This window comes from Melospiza georgiana, chromosome 33, assembly GCF_028018845.1.
Source record: "Melospiza georgiana isolate bMelGeo1 chromosome 33, bMelGeo1.pri, whole genome shotgun sequence".
NCBI classification, from domain to species: domain Eukaryota; kingdom Metazoa; phylum Chordata; class Aves; order Passeriformes; family Passerellidae; genus Melospiza; species Melospiza georgiana.
The window spans coordinates 2,726,268-2,745,345 of record NC_080462.1 but is presented as its reverse complement, the minus strand read 5'-3'; the positions used below and the strand labels follow the sequence as shown (position 1 = coordinate 2,745,345).

Sequence of the window (19,078 nt, the reverse complement as noted above, 5' to 3'; positions counted from 1 at the left end):
CAAGTTTGGGAGTGTTTTCCTTCCCTCTTCCAGCTTCACCACTGGGGTGTTTTCCTTTCCTCTTCCAGCTCTACCACTGTCTGCGGCGCAAATGGTCGCGGCAGAACCGCGGCTACAGCCGAGAAATCTCCCTGAGCCACCACGGCTTCTGCTCGGGCGCCTTCACCAACCGCCACGGCCGCACCTCCTTCTCATGTGGTGGGGACAGTTCCGTCACCTACAGCCGGAGACCCTCGTCCTGCCCGCCCCTGCCAGCGCCAGCCCCCTACAGCATCTCAGGGAGGTTCTCGTGTGACACCGACGGGTCCCTGGTGGTCAACAGTGGGGACTGTGGGGTCACGTCTAGCTGGGACCCCGTGGTGAGGACAGTCCCGGTTTATGGCTCTGGAATGGGGATGGAGTATGGTAGTGAGGATGTGGGGTCTGTTATCAGCAGTGCAGGGGGAGGTGGAGGATCCATCTACCATGGAGGGAGTTCGGGAGTGGTGGAGGGAGCAGGGGCTGGATATGGATACTCTGCACCCCTGAGTGGCACCCTAAGCACTGGGGGGGTCTCTGAGGGATCAGGGTACTACGGAGGAGGGTATGGATACGGGACATATGGGACATACGGAACATATGGAACTGGGATGTTGCCCGGGCCAGAGATCAGCCCTGAAGGCGCAGGATGCGCCCAGGTGGTGCAGCAGAAATGCCCTGTGGTCATCCCCACCATCAAGAGCGAGCAGTGCAAGCAGAGCACCCACTGGCCACCCATCCAGAAGAAATGAGTGGCCCAGCCTCTCCCACATCCCAAAAGTGTCCTTGGATGTGCCAAAGTGGAATTTTGCCCCCCTCAATGGTGCCATTACATCACAGAGCTCCGCATTCTTCACGTAGGGCTGTGCTGACAAAATTCCCCAGGAGTTCCTGGAAAAAGGGGTTTGTGCTGTGGTGATGGGAAAAGGTTCTTTTCTCCATCTCCTCTAGATCAAGGGTTGGAAAATAAAATTTCACGGTCTGTGGGTAATTTCATTATTGGGATGGTTTCTTTCATTTCTGGCTCCTTCACTCAAAATGCAAGTGGGTCCCTCAAGGAATCTCCACAACACAAAGGACATTTTTCATGTGTATTTTACACCCAATTTAAATGTAAATTTTATGTTAATACAATAAAAATACATCACTTTCAACCAGGGGAGTTCAGGTGGTGCCAGACTCTTCCCAGTAGTGCCCAATGACAGGACAAGGATAAACCAAACCCCAATTCCACCTCAGTATGAGGGAGGATTTATTTCCACAGAGAAGGCAGAGGAAGGAGTGGGGTCTCCCCTTCCAGAGACATCCCAACCCCACCTAGAAGATCTCAGGAGAGATCTCCTGCTTCAGGAGATCTCCCTCCCAACCCCAACTACTTCAGAATATTGGGATTCTGCTCTTAATTCTGGCATCCTGGCTCTTTCTGGAGTTGCTCTTCCCACCCCACGGAGCCCCCCACAAGCCTCATTAAGGAGATCTACCAATTTCCCGGGGGATTTCCGACTGATTATTATTTACAGCATGACCTGGCAGTGAAAGGTTGTTTACTTGGCTCCTGCCCTGATGGCGAAACCCCGAGCACGTAGAACCTCGTGCATGAGGCAACTCTGAGGAGCTCCTTGGCTTCCTCTCCATAACCTGCTCATGGCATTTTTTTGATAGGATCAGGCCCTAAATTAAGCACGGGGAGAGGATGGTTCCAGTGCTGGTTGGGACATGAGGTTTGCCCAACTTTTAATCTTCTCTTGTTTGACTCATCCAAATACCTGTTAGGAAGGGACAAAAAAAAACCACCTGTAGATCTGGGTCCATTTAAAAGTGAGACATAAAATCACATTGTTGGTTTTTTACCTTTCTGCTTTCACCCGCCTGGGGGGATTTTGACTTTTTAAACTCAATAAAAATCCAGAAAACTTTGCCCTGAATCACCAAAGACCCAAATCCTCTGAGCTCTAAACCTGTGTTTGATGCCACGGGATCCCTCACATGTAAAGTGTCGCACGATAATCATGTGGGGACAATTACGCAAGATTTTGTCACCAGCCCTATTAAATTCCATTCTAAAATTAGGCAGCGTTATAATTTATTTGCTTTTATTTCTATTTCTGAAATCTACCACTTCATCATTGATATTTCTGTGGGTTTCCTTCCTTCATTAAGGGAAGCGAAAAAACTCTGAAAGCTCAAATAAATTTCCAGAGAATTCCACAAAACCAAGCCCAGAGCCTTCAGATATTTTAGTTTATCCAAGAGACCGAAAACCACCTCAAAATTTCAGTCCCTCCCAAAACAGAGAAAACAGAAAACACTTGAAAATCCCATTTCTTACTCCCTGGTTCTGGAGTCTCCTATCAAAGAGCACTCGCAAAGTTTGGATGGTTCAATATTTAATAAATCCAGGGTGCACAGGTTTACACCCAAGGCTGGACACGAGGAGCTGGAGCTGATCCGCCCTCCCCAGAGCTCAGCTCCAGCCTGAGGCTGGGAGGAGTCCCAGGCTGGGTTTTATCCTTTTGCACAGCCAGGTTTCCTCCCCTCTCCTTGCACAACAGGGCAGGGACGAGTCATTCTGTGAGGAACTGTGATAACACAGGAGTCATCCCAAAGCCTGATAACACCTCATTCCCGACTCTAATAAACCAGGACTCATCTCAAACTCTGATAAGCCAGGACTCATCCCAAGCCTGTCTGTGCTTGTCAAACCAAGGCCCCTCTCCTGCAGCTGTTGGTAAACAGGCTGAGCAGTAAACACAACTCTGGCTTCTGGATGAAAGTCTCCAACTGGCGCCTCTGGAGAGAAACTCCAGGAATTGTTTCAGTGATAGCAAACAGAGCCACCCCTCAGCTCTGCCCAACAAAACTCTGCCACCCCTCGGCCTCAGGACATCTCTGCCCAGCCAAACCTCATGGCTCCATGAGGGATTTCAGGTGGGAAGTGAGTGAGAACACATCAGGAGTCCTGCTGGAATTCCATGATGGGGAGGGGAAATGAGAAGTCGGGGATGTTGCGAAGCCATGGTTGCATCCAGGATTGCACCACCCCAGTGCTCTGCACCCAGGTGCTCCCATCCCGCCCCAGGGAAGAGCTGGTGGAGCTCAGGATGTGTGGGGAGCTGGGATGTGTGGTCTCTGACCCAGCATTTTACTCACAGCTTACTCACGGGTGCAAGGTTTGCACAAGCGGCTTCCGTCGGCACCGGTTTCCCATCATTGCTCCAGAACTTGGCAAATAAAATGGAGTAAAATATGAGAAAAAATGGAAAATTTCAATGAGGAATTCTGCATGGGGCATCTTGGGGCTGACCAGGAAAAACATCAGCAAAAAAAATCGGTGGTGACTGTGTCAGTGATGGTGGAATGGCCGTAAAATCAGGTGAGATAGAAACTACAGGAGTAGATGTCCAGGTAGATGGACACAGGTGGGAAATCACAGAACCATGGAACCACAGAAGCTCAGAATCCCTGATCTCACAATCACAGAGTCCCAGAACAGCAGGGGAGCAGGGTCACCTGGAGCAGGTGACACAGGGACAGGTCCAGGAGGGTCTGGAATTACCCCAGACACTCCAGCTGTTCCAGAGGAGAAGTTCTCCCTCATGTTGAGGAAACCTTGTTATATTTTTGGGGAATTCACAGGTGGAAGCCAACACTTCCAGCAGCAGCCTGTGCCACCAGATGGGTTTGCCAGGTCACCTCCCAACCTGAGCCTCCCACAGTGGCCACAGACTTCACCATCCTGGTTTTGTTCCTTTGGGAACTGACCCTGTCAAAAAGGGGACCCTCAGCTCACTTCTGGTACCTGCAGGTGTCTCACGGGGTGAAAATCACTTCAAAGATGTTTTCCAAGCACGTTCAACCAAGACTTTCTAAGAATTTACCATTTTTCATGGCGACAACCTGAGAATGGTGGTTTTTCTCCACAAGAACCCCAAGATTTTTCTCCTGCTGAGACCAGTCGGGGAGGACGGGGCACCGGGACCTCTCCTTCCTGCCAGACTCCAGGTGAGAGGTTTCGGGAGGACAAGAACCCCAAAACTCACCACCTTTGCCACCCGTTTTGCAACCTAAAATTCATCATGCCGTGAGGGTGAGCCAGCCCCGGCCGCCCACACAGTTTTCACTCCGAGCCCGCCAGGGGCAGGGCGCAATTAAAGCTGTGTAAGACGAGGAAGACAATCCAGAGCCTGACAAGTCAATCAAAGAAATCAGGTGGAAGGAGCTTTTGAAGGTGATGGGTAATTAGGGGTGGGGCTGTTTTGTAAATACCTTGGTCATTTTTTCCCCTCAGGGGGTTATTGCATTTTCAGGAAGGGACTTGGGAACTGTATAAAAGTCCTTGGAGGGGAGAGCAACTCATTCACTCAGCTCCACTCCTCTTCCAGAGCCTTCACAGCCCAGGTGAGTGCCTGCTGAGCTTTAATTCCAAGGAGAATTCCCTGCGCTGAGATGAGCTTTGCTCTGGGGGCATTTCCTGGGGTTACTGAGAACCGAATCCTCGGCTCTGGGGCTGGCACTGCTTTGTGCTCCCAAAAATTAGGACTGCCTGTGCTGAGAAGCAAAATTTATTACCTGTAGTTATGTTTGGATTGCTCTGGTGCTTTCCAGCATCCAAAGGACAAACTGGAAATTAATTAAAGCAAAGAATGGGGATTTTGGTATGAATGGGAGGCAGCAGGCTGATTTTTCATAAGAAACCTCGGGGTTAAACTGGGAATTTTAATTGCTTTTATAAGCCTGACTCCTTTAACAATCTCCTTTGGAAAACATTCAGGAGATAAAAGTATTAAAATTTCTTCCTTGAAGTATTGAAATTTCTTCCTTGAAGAAATTTAGGAAAGGACAGAGAAGGAGGATTTAAACTGTGAGAGGAAGGAGCAGCAGGATCCTCTTCCAGCTCAGCATCCTGGATGATTTTTGCCTCCCTGAAATCCCAGCAATCCTAAGCAGGGTTGGGATGTGCACAGAGGATTTTCCTCATGCTCAGGAAATTGGGCCTGGAGAGAGCAGAGGACACGAGGAGGGACGAAAGCTGAGGAAATTGTCTTTATTTTGAGCACCTGCCTTTGGAAGTGGATTTTTCCAGGGCTTTGCCACCAGTCCTGGCCTCTCGAGGCTATGAGATTTTGGGATTTTTGCCAAGATGCCTCTTGCTGGTGCAGGATCTCCCAGCATCACACAGGGTATCTGCTCCTCCGGGAGCATCCCAGGATGCAGCCAAGGAAGAGCAACGAAATGGCTCAAAAAATAGCAGGGAAATGGCTCAAAAAATAGCAGGGAAATGGCTCAAGGAAGAAGACAGAAATGGCTCAAGGAAGAACAGGGAAATGGCTCAAAAATAGCAGGGAGGTGGCTCAAGGAAGAACAGGAAAATGGTTCAAGGAATAGCAGAGGAATGGCCCAAGAAATAGGGAGGAAATGGCTCAAGGAGGCCATTGAAATGGCTCAAGGAATAACAGGAAAATGGCACAAGAAATAGCAGAGAAATGGTGAAAAAATATCAGGGAAATGGCTCAAAGGAGAGCAGGAAAATGCCTCAAAAAATATCAGGGAAATGGTTGAAAAAATGACAGGGAAATGGCTCAAGGAAGAAGAGAGAAATGGCTCATTGGGGCCCAGCAGAATAAGAGGCCAGGGCTGCTGTGGGGTCTCATGGGGGTGTTCAGATGGTCCAGTCTGATCCAGCACTGCGGGAACGAACCCCCAAACTGGGGGAACTGGGTGGGCAGAAAGGCAAATCCTACTGGGGCATCTGAGATTGATGTAAACCATTCCCTCCTGGCCCCTAACACCAACCTTCTCTCCTTCCCAGCTCTTCAACCTCCTCTCCGCCATCCCGAAGATGTGCTCCCGAGAGAACAGAGGCTGCCACAGCTCCGAGAGCTCCTCCTGCCACGGCGGCAGCTCCTCCTGCCACGACAGAGACCGCTCCTCCTGCCACGGCTCCGAGGGGCTGGTGTGCCACGAGGTGACCGCGGTGCCCGACGTCACCCCCGTGGTGGTGCTGACCCCTCAGTGCCCGGCGGGCACCGGGCAGGTGCCCCTGGCCCAGGTTCCATGCCAGCAGCAGCAGCAGCAGATCAAGCAGCCGGTGCAGTGGCCGCCGCAGCAGCAGCAGAAGTGAAGAAGCTCAGAGCTTCTCCCCTGTCCCTGAGCTTGGACAGGCCCTGCCTCATCCCTGCAGCCCTTTTCCCTCCTCCTGAGAACCTCTGAGTGGCATTAGTGCGGTGGAATTGGGATTTGTTCTTCGTTCCCTGCTCCTGTCTCCAGTAGCAAAGGTGTGATGTTGAATTAAAGCCTAAAAGCTCATCAAAACCTGCTGGCGTCCTGGTGTTTTTCCACTGCTTTTCCTTTATCTTTGGCATCATTCCCCAGCCTGTCTGGGCTGAGGGGAGCTGCTTTCCACAGCTCCCTCCCCTTTCCCGTGGCATTCCAGAGGCTGGGGTGGCTCTGCCCTGCGAGTCCCCACACCTTGGGCACCTGCCAGGCTGATTTCAAAATCTGTCTGGGGCTGAAGGTGCAGCTCAGCCTCTCTGCAACCCTAGCCCTTGGCTCGGAGCCTCAAACCTCCACCTTGTAAAGGGTTTGCAGTTTGTTTGTGGCTGGTGAACACAGTTCAGGCTCTGTCCTGGAAGTCTGGGAATCCCTGATCTCCATAAAGTGGAGGACACAAGCAGAGGAAGGACCACGTGGTGCTCAGTGTCCCTTCTGACCCCTCTGAAATGGAGAGTTTGGGGTTAGATTGGTCTTTGATGTGAGGGAACTCTCCCTGCTTTGAAAATCTGTGTTCCCTGGAGGAAATCTGCAAATCCCAGAGGAACTGAGGGTGGAAAAACTCTCCAAGACCTTTGAGTCCAACCTGTGCCTGATGCTCACCTTCTCACCCAGCCCAGGGCACTGAGGGTCACCTCCAGGTTTTCCCTGGACACCTCCAGGGATGGGCACTCCAAACCTCCCTTTCCGAGTCCTGACCATCCTTTCCAGGAGGAAATTCCTCCTGATGTCCCCCCTGAGAATCCTTTTCTCCCAGCTGAGCTCCTCCAGGAATTCTCCAGCCCTTTCCCCAGCTCTGTTCCCTTTTCTGCCACACTCCAGCCCCTCAATGCCCCTCTTGAGTGAGAAAAAACCATTCCCATCTCCTCCTGAAGTTTAAACTGACTTAAACCATTAACATTCTGAGCCCCTCCTTGTAGATGTGAAAGGGAAAAAAGGAATTTCAGATCCACAGTTGGATTTCTCACTGCTCTTGATTTCTGTGGGGTTTGGGGCTCTGTGGGATGAGAGCAGCACTGTGTGTGATGCACAAGACATTTAATTAGCCAAGGGCTCATGATGAACCTTTGAAAGGAATCAGAAAGGTGCTATTAGCACCGGTTTTATTACTGCTCTTAATTAAAATAACGAGGAGCCTCAATGCCAGGTGTGAGGTCGGTGATTGCACGGGCAGGGAATGAACGTCGGGGTTGGGAACAGGCTCCAGCCTGGCTTGGGGACATCCAGGGCTGCCAATCCCTATCCCCCCTCACCCAGTCTGTGCCAACCCAGCCAGACGAGTGGCTCCAGGCTGGGTTTGGGTCTGCCTTTGTGGGAAGGGCACATAAAATCTCCCTGAATCCTTTCCAAGCAATCCAAGGTTTCACCTCCGCTCCCGGCTGAGCCGGAGCCATCCAGGCTGTGCCACTCCATGGAAGGAAAGATTTTTGGGAAGGGATTGAGGAGCAGAGACAGGGAATCTCTCCCTGGAGAGCTGGAGTGGTGTTACCTGCACACACATCTGCAGAGGGAAGCAGGAAAAGCTGCAGGAATCCAGCAGGAGATTGTCCCCACCTTCGCCTCCCACAGCAGCCAAGGTGCTGAACCCCTGCAGAGAAATTCCCCAGGGATAAAATAATATAAAATATTTTTATAGGGAAAAAACAGGAATAAAACAGTGCACTCCACCTTGCTGTGTTCACAGCAAGCATAGGTGGGTCCAGGCAGAGCCAAGTCAGGTGTGCAAACATGGAAAATTCTCTGTAAATGCTCCAGAGCGTTAGTGAAACCCACTCAGTCAAACACAGGGAGTGGCAGCACTCATCCCAAACCTCATGGAGCTCATCCCACACCTCCTAGAGCTTATCCCACATCTGGAACTCATCCCAGATCTCATGGAACTCATCCCAGACCTCATGGAGCTCATCCCACACTTCCTGGAGCTCATCCCACACTTCCCGGAGCTCCAGTTGCTCATCCCATACCTCCTGGAGCTCATGCCACACCTCATGGACCTGGAAGCTTCCACAGTGAGCCACCCCTGGAGAATGGGGCCTTTGCCCTCTCATGACCTCAGTCATTTCTGTTTCCTGCCCCACTTCCTGAGACTTACATATGTCACTCTTTTTTTTCCATTTTTCCCTCCTCACCTCTCCCAAGTGACAGCAAATCTCCTCCCACACGTGCCCAAAAACCCCAGAAGTGCTTCCTGACCACAGCCCGACCCAAACCTCTCAAGGAGGAGTCATGGGTTGGTTCTGTGCACCAGGGGAACACAACTCAGCTGTGAGTGCTCCAGTCTGAGGGATCCCGGTGAGTCAGCAGAGCATCACCCCAAATCCCTCGTGCCTCACTCCTAATCCCTGGTGCCATCCCAGTGTTGACACATTCCTGCCTTTTATGGGACAAGAAGATGTAATTGATGGGTCGGATGGGCATGACTTGTACCCAGGCACAGGAGACCAAAGTTCACCTGTGATTCACGGGAAAATCCATGTTCTGAAGTGTCTCCTACATCACGTTGTTGTGTTTGTGTCTCCATCCCTGTCTCATCATCCCTGAGATCATTCCAGAAGTTCTGGAAGCAGGGCAGCAACAGCATCACTCTGTCACGGCTGAAATAAAAAATTCTGGGTAAAATCAGAAGAGAAAATAACCAAAACCCGGTTATTTTAAATAACCAACCCCTGGGAGGGTTTGGGGCATCCTGGAGGTGTCCAAGGAACACCTGGACCTGGCACTGAGTGCTCTCAGTGCTTGACCAGGTGTGGGTTGGTCAAAGGCTGGGGTCAGTGGTCTTGGAGATCTTTTCCAACATCAGAGATTCCGGAAATCTGGGATTCTGTCCACCCCAAACTATCCTGTCCTGGCATTTGATACCACTGCCCCCAACACCACCTTGGGGTGCAAAACCAGACTGAAACAGCACCAGAGGCCCCAGGCTGGGTTTGCTCACCAGGTTTTGATGGATGGGGATCCACAAGGGTGGCAGAACCTGTGGGCGATGGACAGGAACACATTCTGGGGCAGGTTTGGTGGCAGAACCTGTGGACCATGGACAGGAACCCCATCTGGGGCAGGTTTGGTGGCAGAACCTGTGGACCATGGACAGGAACCCTCCCTAGGGCAGGATTGGTGGCAGAACCTGTGACCCCGTGGACAGGAACCCACTCTGGTTTGGTGGCAGCGCCTGTGGCTTTGGTGGACACGTGGAGGAGAAATCTTTGCTGGTCCACACGGGGCAGGCAGGTTGGAATGATCACTGAAGGACAGATTTGGGCTAACACAAACCTCTCATTGAGATATCCGGCCCCATTGTGCAATTCCCCTGCAGAATTCCTGCCCTAAACCTAATCCTCAGGGATTAACATCAATAATTATATTTTCACATGGAGGTCGATCACGTGGAGCTCCTGGTCCAGGTGACCCTGAGGAATTTGGGATTACAAACTGCCTGATCCACGTTGTCCACAAACAGATCCATTGGTCACTTCCCGTGAAAATTCCTTCCAATCTCGTTCATAGGGAGGCAAAGGAATTAATGAGCTATTAATAATTACAATGCTAAAAGCACAGAGCATCAAAGGGAAAATACGGGAAGCTGAACACAGCGGATAGAAATGGGCTGGGATGTGTAATTAGGGATGCCTCATGTCCCAGATAAACCCGTGGAAAAGTATAAAAGGTTTCCAATCCCAGTTTCCTTCACTCACTGCTCTGCTCCAAAACAGCTCCATCCCTGCTACTGGAAGGGTGAGTCCAAATTTTCTCTTCCCCTGGAGTTTTTTTAAGGAAACTTGGAGTTTTTCCATGAGTTTTGGTGGAATTGGAGTGTGGGACACTCCCTCCTCACTTCTGGATCTTGCTGGAGACCAAGTTCTTGTTATCCACAAGAGCAAATTATTAAAACCAATTAAAATAAAGGCTTTGAGCAGAGGCTCAAGGCAAACCAAAATAACAGAAAGGGCAGAAAATACAGACAGAGGGTTTTGTGGAAAAGGGGCTTGAAGGTTTCCAAGCAGGAGGAACCAGAGGGTCTGGAGCTGCTTGTGGGAAATTAATGTTTGGACCAATTTTGCTCACGGGAAATTGATGTTTGGACCAATTTTTCTCTGGAAATCAAGTCCCACCCATAAAAGTTTCTGAGGGTTTAGTGAGGCATTAAAGCACCTCCCAACAACACTGACCCCCACTTTCTCACCCCTGAAGAACCGGAAATTAGGAAGAAAATGGGGAATCCCAGAACAAATATCTATAAGCTCCTGCTGGCTGTGACCGTTCCTCTCTCCCCTCCAGCTCTGCCAAAACTCCAGGACGATGTGTTCCCGCGGCTCCTGCCACAGCCACGAGACCTCCTGCCATGAGTCCCGCTCCTCCTGCCACGACTCGGGGGCCTCGTGCCACTACACCATCCAGAGGCAGCCTGTGCAGAAGTTCAGCTACGTGATGCCCTGCTGCCCCCCGGTGCAGCCCTGCTGCCCCCCTGTGCAGCGTTACTGCCCCCCAGTGCAGCCCTGCTGCCCCCCAATGCAGCGCTACTGCCCCCCAGTCTGCCCCCAGGTCACCAAGAACATCTGCAAGCTGCCATCGTGCTACCCCAAGTACTGAGGGCACACTGGATGGCTCCTGCCTTGGATGTTCTCCATGCCTGAAGCTTCAATCAACGGTTCTTTATTCCTATTTTTAATTTGATCCTCGAATTCTTCATCTGTGATTAGAATTGGGTTCCTGGTTTTGCTCTAATTTGGTTTAATTTGCTCGGCATGCAAGACCCAGCTCAGGTTGCTTCCCATGAAGCTGGGAATGATTCCTGCTGCTTTTCATCCCTCTGACAGCCTCCAAAACAATAAAAATTGATTTCCAAAAGTAAAAGAAGTTCGTGGTCTGTTTATTCTTTGACCTTTTTTCTTCAGAATAATTGTTACCTCTGACTTCTTTGTCACCACTTTTCTCCTCAAGCTGATCATAAAATGTCCCTAAAATTTCAAAATAATAAAAGCCAGGAATTCCAGAGGCATTCCTGGAGCAGCAGAAGGCTCAGGGAGCTCACCTGCACCATATTTATTCACATATTGATCCACAGAATATGTATTTATACATTTATATCCAAAAGGAATTGCTCACAGGAGGGTGGCACAGGGGATTCCATGGATGCCTGGAAGTTCCCAAGGCCAGGCTGGACAGGGTTTGGAGCACCCTGGGACAGTGGGAGGTGTCCCATGGCAGGGGTGGCACTGGAGACCTTTAAGGTCCCTCCCCATCAAGCCCATTCCAGGGTTCCACTGGAGGGAACTGAGTCCCCTCCTCAGCAGCTCCTCACACTTCGTTCGTCCCTCTGACTCAGAGTCACAAACATTTTGAGGTGTCAATAAATGCAAATAAGCACCTCGTGGCTTTTCCTAGCCCTCCTTCTTTCACTGAGCTCCAAATTACTGTTTGCAGCAACAATTGCAGGCACTTAAAATAAGTATGAAATCTCTCTGGGCTTTTGACAACCTCAGACTTTCCTTATCTCCTAGTCCAGCTGAGCCACCTGTTCCAGAACAGGCTCTGTGGCTGCATCAGCATCCCCAAGAGCTCAGCAGCCAGACTCAGCTGGAGTTAATAACCCTGGGAGTTGAATGAGATGATCTTTAATGTCCCTTCCAACCCAAGTCACTCCACGATTCCCTGATTCCGTGGATTCCTCCTGCCTGACAAAGAATTGACTCAAGGGCCTACCCAGAAAAGGAGTTTAATCCACCCAAATGAAGCATTTCTACATCACAGCAGCTTCCAAAAGACTTCAGATTTTCCTCAGCTCTAAAAGATTTTCCTAAAAGCTGTTGGGTTTCTGAACCATGGCCTGACAAATAAATGCAAAGATTTATAGAATCATGAAATAATTTTGGGTGGGGAGGGATCCTTAAGAACCTCTGAGTTGTTCCTGTGGCTCTCACCTGGATAAAAGTCACAGGAAAGGAACAATCACCCATTGTATTGTTCTAAAACCTTGGGCTGCTCTGAGACAAACTTGGGGCCAAAGATCGAAACACGGGAAAGAATGAAAAGTACAAATCTGCTTAAATTAAATGAGACCCCACAGAAACGAGGGATTGACAAGAGGCAAAATTCTCACACAAACATTTCCTGCTGAGGATTTGAACCTCTTCCCCCATCCAGGAGGAAAATATTGTGATACAAACATAAAAACAGCTGACATTTGGCAAACGGAACGGAAAAAATTGGGATTGGGGACGACGTTCTGGCGTCACCTCCGGAGTCGAGGCGTCGGGTCCCAGGTAGTCACCAGGACCTCCCTCTAATGAAGTCCCTGGGAGTTGTGGCTCTTAATTACAGTCCCTTGTGTCAGGGGAAAAAAACCTATCAATCAAAAAGTGACTCTGCCACGGAGAACCAGGGGCAGCATGTGGGGAAGGAGTCAACCCTCCAGAGTTGATGCAATCCCAGTTGCCCAACTACAAATCACTTAATAACTCCAGGGATAGGTTCATTTTTGCCACGGGAATATGCAACTGCCTCCAAAATTCCCTTCTAAGCAGATTGGGAAATTCCTCACTTATTAAAGTGCTGAGGAAAAAGTCATCGTTGGGTTTTTTTCCTGACTGCGTCAGGTCGGAAATGCTAAAAACGAGACACAGGAGATAAATATGAATTTGAGGGTTTGTGTCAGCATTGCCAAGAGGTGTCTAATTCCCAGGACAACCTTTTGGGAGATATAAAAGTCCGGCATCCCCTGTCCATCCTTCACTCATCACCAGCTCCACGAGCTCTTCCTCTTGCTCTCCAGCCAAGGGTGAGTTGGATTATGTTGATTTATCGACTCTAGAGCAGCAGAAGTTCACAGAGTTCTGTGTTTAGACTTTGCCTTTGTCTTAGCAATCCCTTGGTTTTGATGGCTGTGTGTTTGAACAGGCACAAGGAGTGCTTGGTTTGCTCACGGGTGGGATGGCTGAAAAGAAGGAAAAATAGAAGGAGCAGATCTGGGAGTCTTTGGGAGCCAGCAAGGAATTCACACCCAGGTGATGGAGGCAGACAGAGCTTGGACAAGTCAGGGCAGTTTTAGAGGGAAATTCTACCTTGAAAAGTCAAGAGGAGCATCTTGGGAGGGAAATTCCCATCAGAGCTGCACCATCATGGAGTGTCCTCCAAAAGGAAGGGTCACCATGTCCCGTACATCCCAAAACAGAGGGAAATGACATTTCCCATCCCAGCCCAAAGAAGAGCCAAGGAGGGCACAGCTGTCCCAGCCTGACCATCTCTCTCTTCCCTCCAGCTCTGCCAGAACTCCAGCACGATGTGCTCCCGCAGCTCCTGCCACGACTACGAGTCCTCCTGCCACGGGTCCCGCTCCTCCTGCCTCAGATCCTGGTTCTCCTGCCACAGGTCCCGCTCCTCCTGCCACGAGCCCGAGCCCTCCTGCCGCTACGTCCAGAGGCAGCCGGTGCAGAAATGCACCTACGTGACGCCCTGCTGTCCCCCCGTGCAGCGCTACTGTCCCCCCGCTGTCCCCTGCTGTCCCCCCGTGCAGCGCTACTGCCCCCCTGCCGTCCCCTGCTGTCCCCAGGTGCCCTACTGCCACCAGTACACCAAGAACATCTGGAACCTTCCACCAGCGTGCCCCAAGTACTGAACAGGATCCAGCCCCAGCAGCCAGAGCCGCCGGCTCCTCCCTTGGGCACCCCGACCTCGGCTCAGCTCGTCCATGCTGAAACCCCCGGGTCTCTGCCATGTGGGGATGAAATGTTCTCCTAATTAACATTTATGGTGTCATTCTTGCTAATTATTCCGGAAATGTCCTTTTCTAATTATTTGGGGTGTAATTATTTGTTGGTAATCTTTCTCTGTCTTGCGCTTCTGATTCAGACTCATCTGGGTGTGGGAAACAATAAATCTGATTCATGAGACCCTCGTTGCCTTTGAATTCTTTTATTCTTGTTTTCCTTTATTTTTTTGGTAATTTTTTCAGGGATTTTCAATTCAAATTTCTTTGTATTTCCCAAGTATCCCAATATTTGGTGGCAAATAATTCCTACGTTCACTTGGGAGTGGATGGAAGTCAGTAAAGGAAAGGGGGAGATGGTCAAAGATTGGACTCGATGATCTCAGAGGGCTTTCCCCACCTCAGTGATTCCAGGAAATTAAATTGAAGGGGAATAAGCAGGTCACATTGCTCCTTCTCAATATGCAATAACTTACTCCAAGATCTATTTCAGACCTTGGATATAAAATTTCAAATATCTGAAAGCCCCTGAGACTCTCAAAACAGAAGGCCCAAATTCCTGCGAGAGAACTGTGAGCAAAGGATGATGGGAACTCTTCTGAGATTTTCCTGAGCAGGCCCTGAATTTGAAAGGTTCAGAGATGTTTTTTGGGGTGGTTTTGGAAGGCTCTTGAGGAGGTAGAAAGATTTTGAAGAGCATCAATGTGGGCAAAAGGAGAACTGTCACAAAAAGCTCCCACTTTGTCACCTCGGTGGCAGCTGAGGGAGCCTCACCTGAGCCACCAAAGGTCCCTGAGAAATTCCTGCCATCCTCCCTTGCTCCACAAAACTCCCCATGAGGAAACGGCTGCCTTTACCCTTGGGAACATCTGTGGGACACCCCCAGTTTGGGAAATCTCCCCTTCCCAGTCAGTGAATTGCTCTAATGGGCAACATTTTCCCAGGATGAGGAGTTTAATTTTCTTACACTTCAAACTCTGAGTCAAACAGGGCCATAAATCCAGCTTTAGCACCCAAATTTCCACCAGGAGTGACAAAATTGAGTATTTGCTCAAACTTCAGCTCTTCTTCTCTGAATCCTTAGGTGAGGTCAGGTGAAAAAAATTTGAGGGATCACGGAAGGAGAGAGAAACCAAGGAACGGGAAAATTTAATACCCTCAAACCTCATACAGAGCTCAGGGTCAGGTGTTTTTCTCTTTAATAACCTGTGATTCACATGAAACAACCCGATGGGATCATCCCAGTCATCTGCCAAGTTGAGGGACACGTGAAGAACCAGGAACATTTCATTTCTTGCCAGCCCAGGGAGCCAAGGAGATCCCGCTGGATTTTCCGGCGTTGTGCCATCCCCAGGAATTGCAGGCGCTAATCCCATTTCCTCTTGGCACTCAACAACAGGGGAATTAAAACCCTGAGCTGTCACCTGCACCCAACAGGGGACCCAACCCCAGGAGTCAGCGTTTCTGAGAGCTTTCTGTGCCTGATGCAATCCCGGGTGTCCCTCATCCCTAATTAACACCCGTCAGTCTCCAGGAAATGGGAGAGAGCTGCTCTTCCAAAATCCCTCCTGTAGGAATCACCAGCAGGACGGGGCCCTGTGCGTCAAGGAGGGAACACCTAAAATCAGGGGAAGTGCAAACATCTGCGGGATTGAGCGCAGAATTAATTAAGGTGTCATCGTGACGAGGTGCCTCACACCCCAAATAACCTCGGGAGAGGATAAAAGGTCCCTCAGCCCCGTCCTCCGCAGTCGCTTGCCTTTGCTTCCAGAATCTTCTCGCTGCAGCTGAAGAAGGTAAGATCAACTTCGCCATTTCTGTTCTTAAAACCTCTACAAGGGGTTTTTATGGGTTTTGAGGGAGTCGGGATTTAGGGAAGTGCCTCCTGTTTGTGCTGAGGGAAGGAGGGGTGGGGAATGGTGGATGGAGGACAAGGATTCCCAGGAATCGCGGGAAAGGTGCAACCCCCGGGGGGGATCCTTGAGTGACACAAACTCTGCTGGAGCTGGGGCTTGGCAGGTGGACTCTTGGGGCTCCAATTGCCTCACAGGGACCTCATTTCAGACCCCAATTCCCAGAGCATTCCCAGCACACCCAGCAGGATCGAGGGGGTGTTGGGTCTGGATTTGGCAGGTGAAAAAAGGAGAGAAACAGTTCATGGGAGACATAAGAAAAAATATTATTAAAAAGAAAATGGGGGGGATATACGAAAAGAATCAGAGCCTCCTCTCACCACATTGATCCCTTGCTCCAAACAGCTTTGCCACAACTCCATCACGATGTGCTCCCGCGGGTCTTGCCACGACTACGAGTCCTCCTGCCATGGATCCCGCTCCTCCTGCCATGAGTCCCGCTCTTCCTCCTGCCACTCGGGGCCCTCCTGCCACTACACCATCCAGAGGCAGCCTGTGCAGAAGTTCAGCTACGTGACGCCCTGCTGCCCCCCGGTGCAGCCCTGCTACCCCCCTGTGCAGCGTTACTGCCCCCCAGTGCAGCGTTACTGCCCCCCAGTGCAGCCCTGCTGCCCCCCAATGCAGCGTTACTGCCCCCCAGTCTGCCCCCAGGTCACCAAGAACATCTGCAAGCTGCCATCGTCCTACCCCAAGTACTGAGGGCAGGATCCAACATCAGGACGCACCAGCTCACTCCTCACCCACAGCTTCCAGCTTGTCCCAGTGCTCGTGGCTCTGCAGCTTTGCCACTTCTCTGCAAGAAAAGCCTTCTAAAACTGCAAGAGATGATGCAGTTTTAGGATGAAACCTCTCAGTTTGAGGAGCTCTGAGATGTTTATCTTTCCTCTGCCAACACTGGGAATGGTTCCCTTCTTGCTTTGCTGCTTCGTCCTCCAGCAAGACAATAAAAAATGGTGTTTCAAGCCAAATGAACAGTCCTGGATGTTTTCAGTCTCTGCTCCATTAAATGTGCTGGATTAGTGGGCAAGAGGGGCATTGAGGGTTTGGAGTATGAAGGAGAAGGGAACAGAACTGGGGAAGGGGCTGGGGGAACTGGGTGGGCTCAGCTGGGAGAAAAGGAGGCTCAGGTGGGACATCAGGAGGAATTTCCTCCTGGAAAGGGTGGTCAGGCCTTGGAAAGGGCTGCCCAGGGAGGTTTGGAGCTGCCATCCCTGGAGGTGTCCAAGGAAGGCCTGGAGGTGGCACTCAGTGCCCTGGGCTGGGTGACAAGGTGGGGATCATGCACAGGTTGGATTTGGTGGTCTTGGGACCTCTTTTGTCTGGGATTCTGTGCTGGTCTGCTGGCATCTCTGTTTTCCTGTGGGTTTGGAATTATGATTCAATCCCTGGAGCTGGAGGAATGCCAAGGAAACGTGAAATCCATAGAAAACGCCTGCAGGGGTGGGAGAAGCACGTGGGGTGAATTCCTGGGGGAAACAAATCCTTGCCCTGGGCTCAGCAGATGTTGGGGGTTCAGTTTCCACCTGACCTGTGTGTTCCTGTTTCTGCCTTCAGAGCTGCTGCTATTTTTGGAACCGAAATAAAATCAAATCCTGCAGGGCTTGGAACATGGAACAGGCCTAATTAACCAGTTTCTGCAGTGTAAAATAAGTGAAGGTTTCCCCAGCGTGATTCATCCCTCATCACCCATCCCTGGCATGGGAAACAGCCTGGAATGAGCTGGGTGCTGCAATAGCCACTAAATGACCACTTGGTCAATAAGCAATTGGAATTAGTTATTTATAGGTTCTGGAGAGAATGCTCATTAGAGAGGAACGGGTTAAAAAGGAAAAGTTGAGGTCGGGACAGGGAGCAATGGATGATTCACTTGCCTGGGGGTTCCTGGCCTTGCCAAGAGGTGTCTCGGCCTCACAGGAGCCTAAAAAAGGCAATTTTCTTACTCATTCCTGCCCTCCCTGCAGGTGGGAATTGAGTTTGTGAGGTTTCACCACAGCTGTGGTTTGGTCTTCAAGGAGAGACTTTCACTTCCCTGTGCTGCCCCAGCTTCCAATTTCCTCCTCCATTGCTGACCATGGCATGTTTTATTTCCTTTTCCAAATCCAGAAAAGGCCATAAAGTTGATAAGGAGCCTTTTCCCCATGGATCCAGGCTGGGAATGTTGAGCTTGTGGAGATCTCAGAGCCCCTCCCAGGATCTGCAGGGGCTCTAGGGAAGCTGGAGAGGGACATTTTCTCAGGAACTGCAAGGACAGGACACAGGGAATTATTTCAGAGTGATGGGGAGGAGTTTTAGGTGGGATAAAATGAAGAAATTGTTCCCTGTGAGGGTGGGAAAGCCTCGAAGAACCACAGATGTTTGGCAAGAGAAATCCTCTTCTCCAGGTGGCCTGAAGGGACATTTCTGCTCTGCCAAGGACACGTCAAATAACTTCAGGCTTATTAATTTCTGTTCTTTACACTTTGGTGTAAACAAATTTAAAAATTTAAACAAATTAAAAATTAAATTCAAATAACGACAACATGGATTCCACAACCTGGACAAACTGTGAGGAAACCCCCAGGGATTAATGGGGAGGAATTTGCCTCAGGATTGCTTTCCTGGATCTCCAATCCAAACAAACAGAGCTCTGCTCCTCTGGGTATCTTTCAGAGCCTTTCACTCAAAGCAAAATACGATTGCAACATTTTTATGGCCTTAATTTGAATATTTTCCTCTGTAAAATCGCTGTTCGATCTACGAATGCACCTTGCAGAGCTTTAAACTCCTCTGCTGTTCACATCCAACTGCAACAATGGGATTTTTTTGGCTCACTGGATGAACCCATGCACCAAACCCATACAAAGTCAAAATAAAACGGCCTCGTTTTGGCCAAACTCTCTTCCATCGCCTTCCTGCTCGGGATGTCCCACATTTCTGATGCTGGAATTTCTCTAGAGGCTCTGGAATCTCCTGCAGATCACGTGGGGGCTCGGCCAGTGCGAATGTCAATCACTAATTAGGAGATAATGGGCGGCACCCGGCTCAAGGTCATTAACGCAGCTGAAGCCAATAGCAAATTAAGCTCCGAGGGAACTGGAACGTTGACCTTGGGATGGCCTTGCCCGGAGAAGTGGTGACTTCATGGTCCTGTGAATTCCTAGAAGGAGGAGCAGCTCAGTCCCGTGAATTCCTAGAA

General features: G+C 50.3%; 3 protein-coding genes across 3 annotated transcripts; all 3 read left to right on the top strand.

The window, feature by feature from the left end:
* Nucleotides 1-10,584: 10,584 nt before the first annotated feature.
* On the top strand, nucleotides 10,585-11,139 carry LOC131095287 (putative small proline-rich protein 5). The gene has a single exon (XM_058042961.1). The coding sequence runs from the start codon at nucleotides 10,585-10,587 to the stop codon at nucleotides 10,873-10,875; it is 291 nt and encodes a 96-aa protein (XP_057898944.1). The 3' UTR covers nucleotides 10,876-11,139.
* Nucleotides 11,140-13,564: 2,425 nt separating this feature from the next.
* On the top strand, nucleotides 13,565-14,174 carry LOC131095281 (putative small proline-rich protein 5). Its single transcript, XM_058042953.1, has 2 exons — nucleotides 13,565-13,611; nucleotides 13,654-14,174. The coding sequence occupies exons 1-2, from the start codon at nucleotides 13,565-13,567 to the stop codon at nucleotides 13,898-13,900; spliced, it is 294 nt and encodes a 97-aa protein (XP_057898936.1). The 3' UTR covers nucleotides 13,901-14,174.
* Nucleotides 14,175-16,269: 2,095 nt separating this feature from the next.
* Nucleotides 16,270-16,871, top strand: LOC131095282 (late cornified envelope-like proline-rich protein 1). Its single transcript, XM_058042954.1, has one exon. It carries the CDS (start codon nucleotides 16,270-16,272, stop codon nucleotides 16,600-16,602), a length of 333 nt encoding a protein of 110 aa, XP_057898937.1. The 3' UTR covers nucleotides 16,603-16,871.
* Nucleotides 16,872-19,078: the final 2,207 nt, after the last annotated feature.

What these genes read in the sequence shown, in the direction of transcription:
- LOC131095287 (XM_058042961.1), top strand. Translation starts at nt 10,585, where the DNA reads ATGTGTTCCCGCGGCTCCTGCCACAGCCACGAGACCTCCTGCCATGAG.
- LOC131095281 (XM_058042953.1), top strand. Translation starts at nt 13,565, where the DNA reads ATGTGCTCCCGCAGCTCCTGCCACGACTACGAGTCCTCCTGCCACGG. An exon ending in TACGAGTCCTCCTGCCACGG is followed by an intron (nt 13,612 to 13,653) that starts GTCCCGCTCCTC and finishes CTCCTGCCACAG; the next exon opens with GTCCCGCTCCTCCTGCCACG.
- LOC131095282 (XM_058042954.1), top strand. Translation starts at nt 16,270, where the DNA reads ATGTGCTCCCGCGGGTCTTGCCACGACTACGAGTCCTCCTGCCATGGA.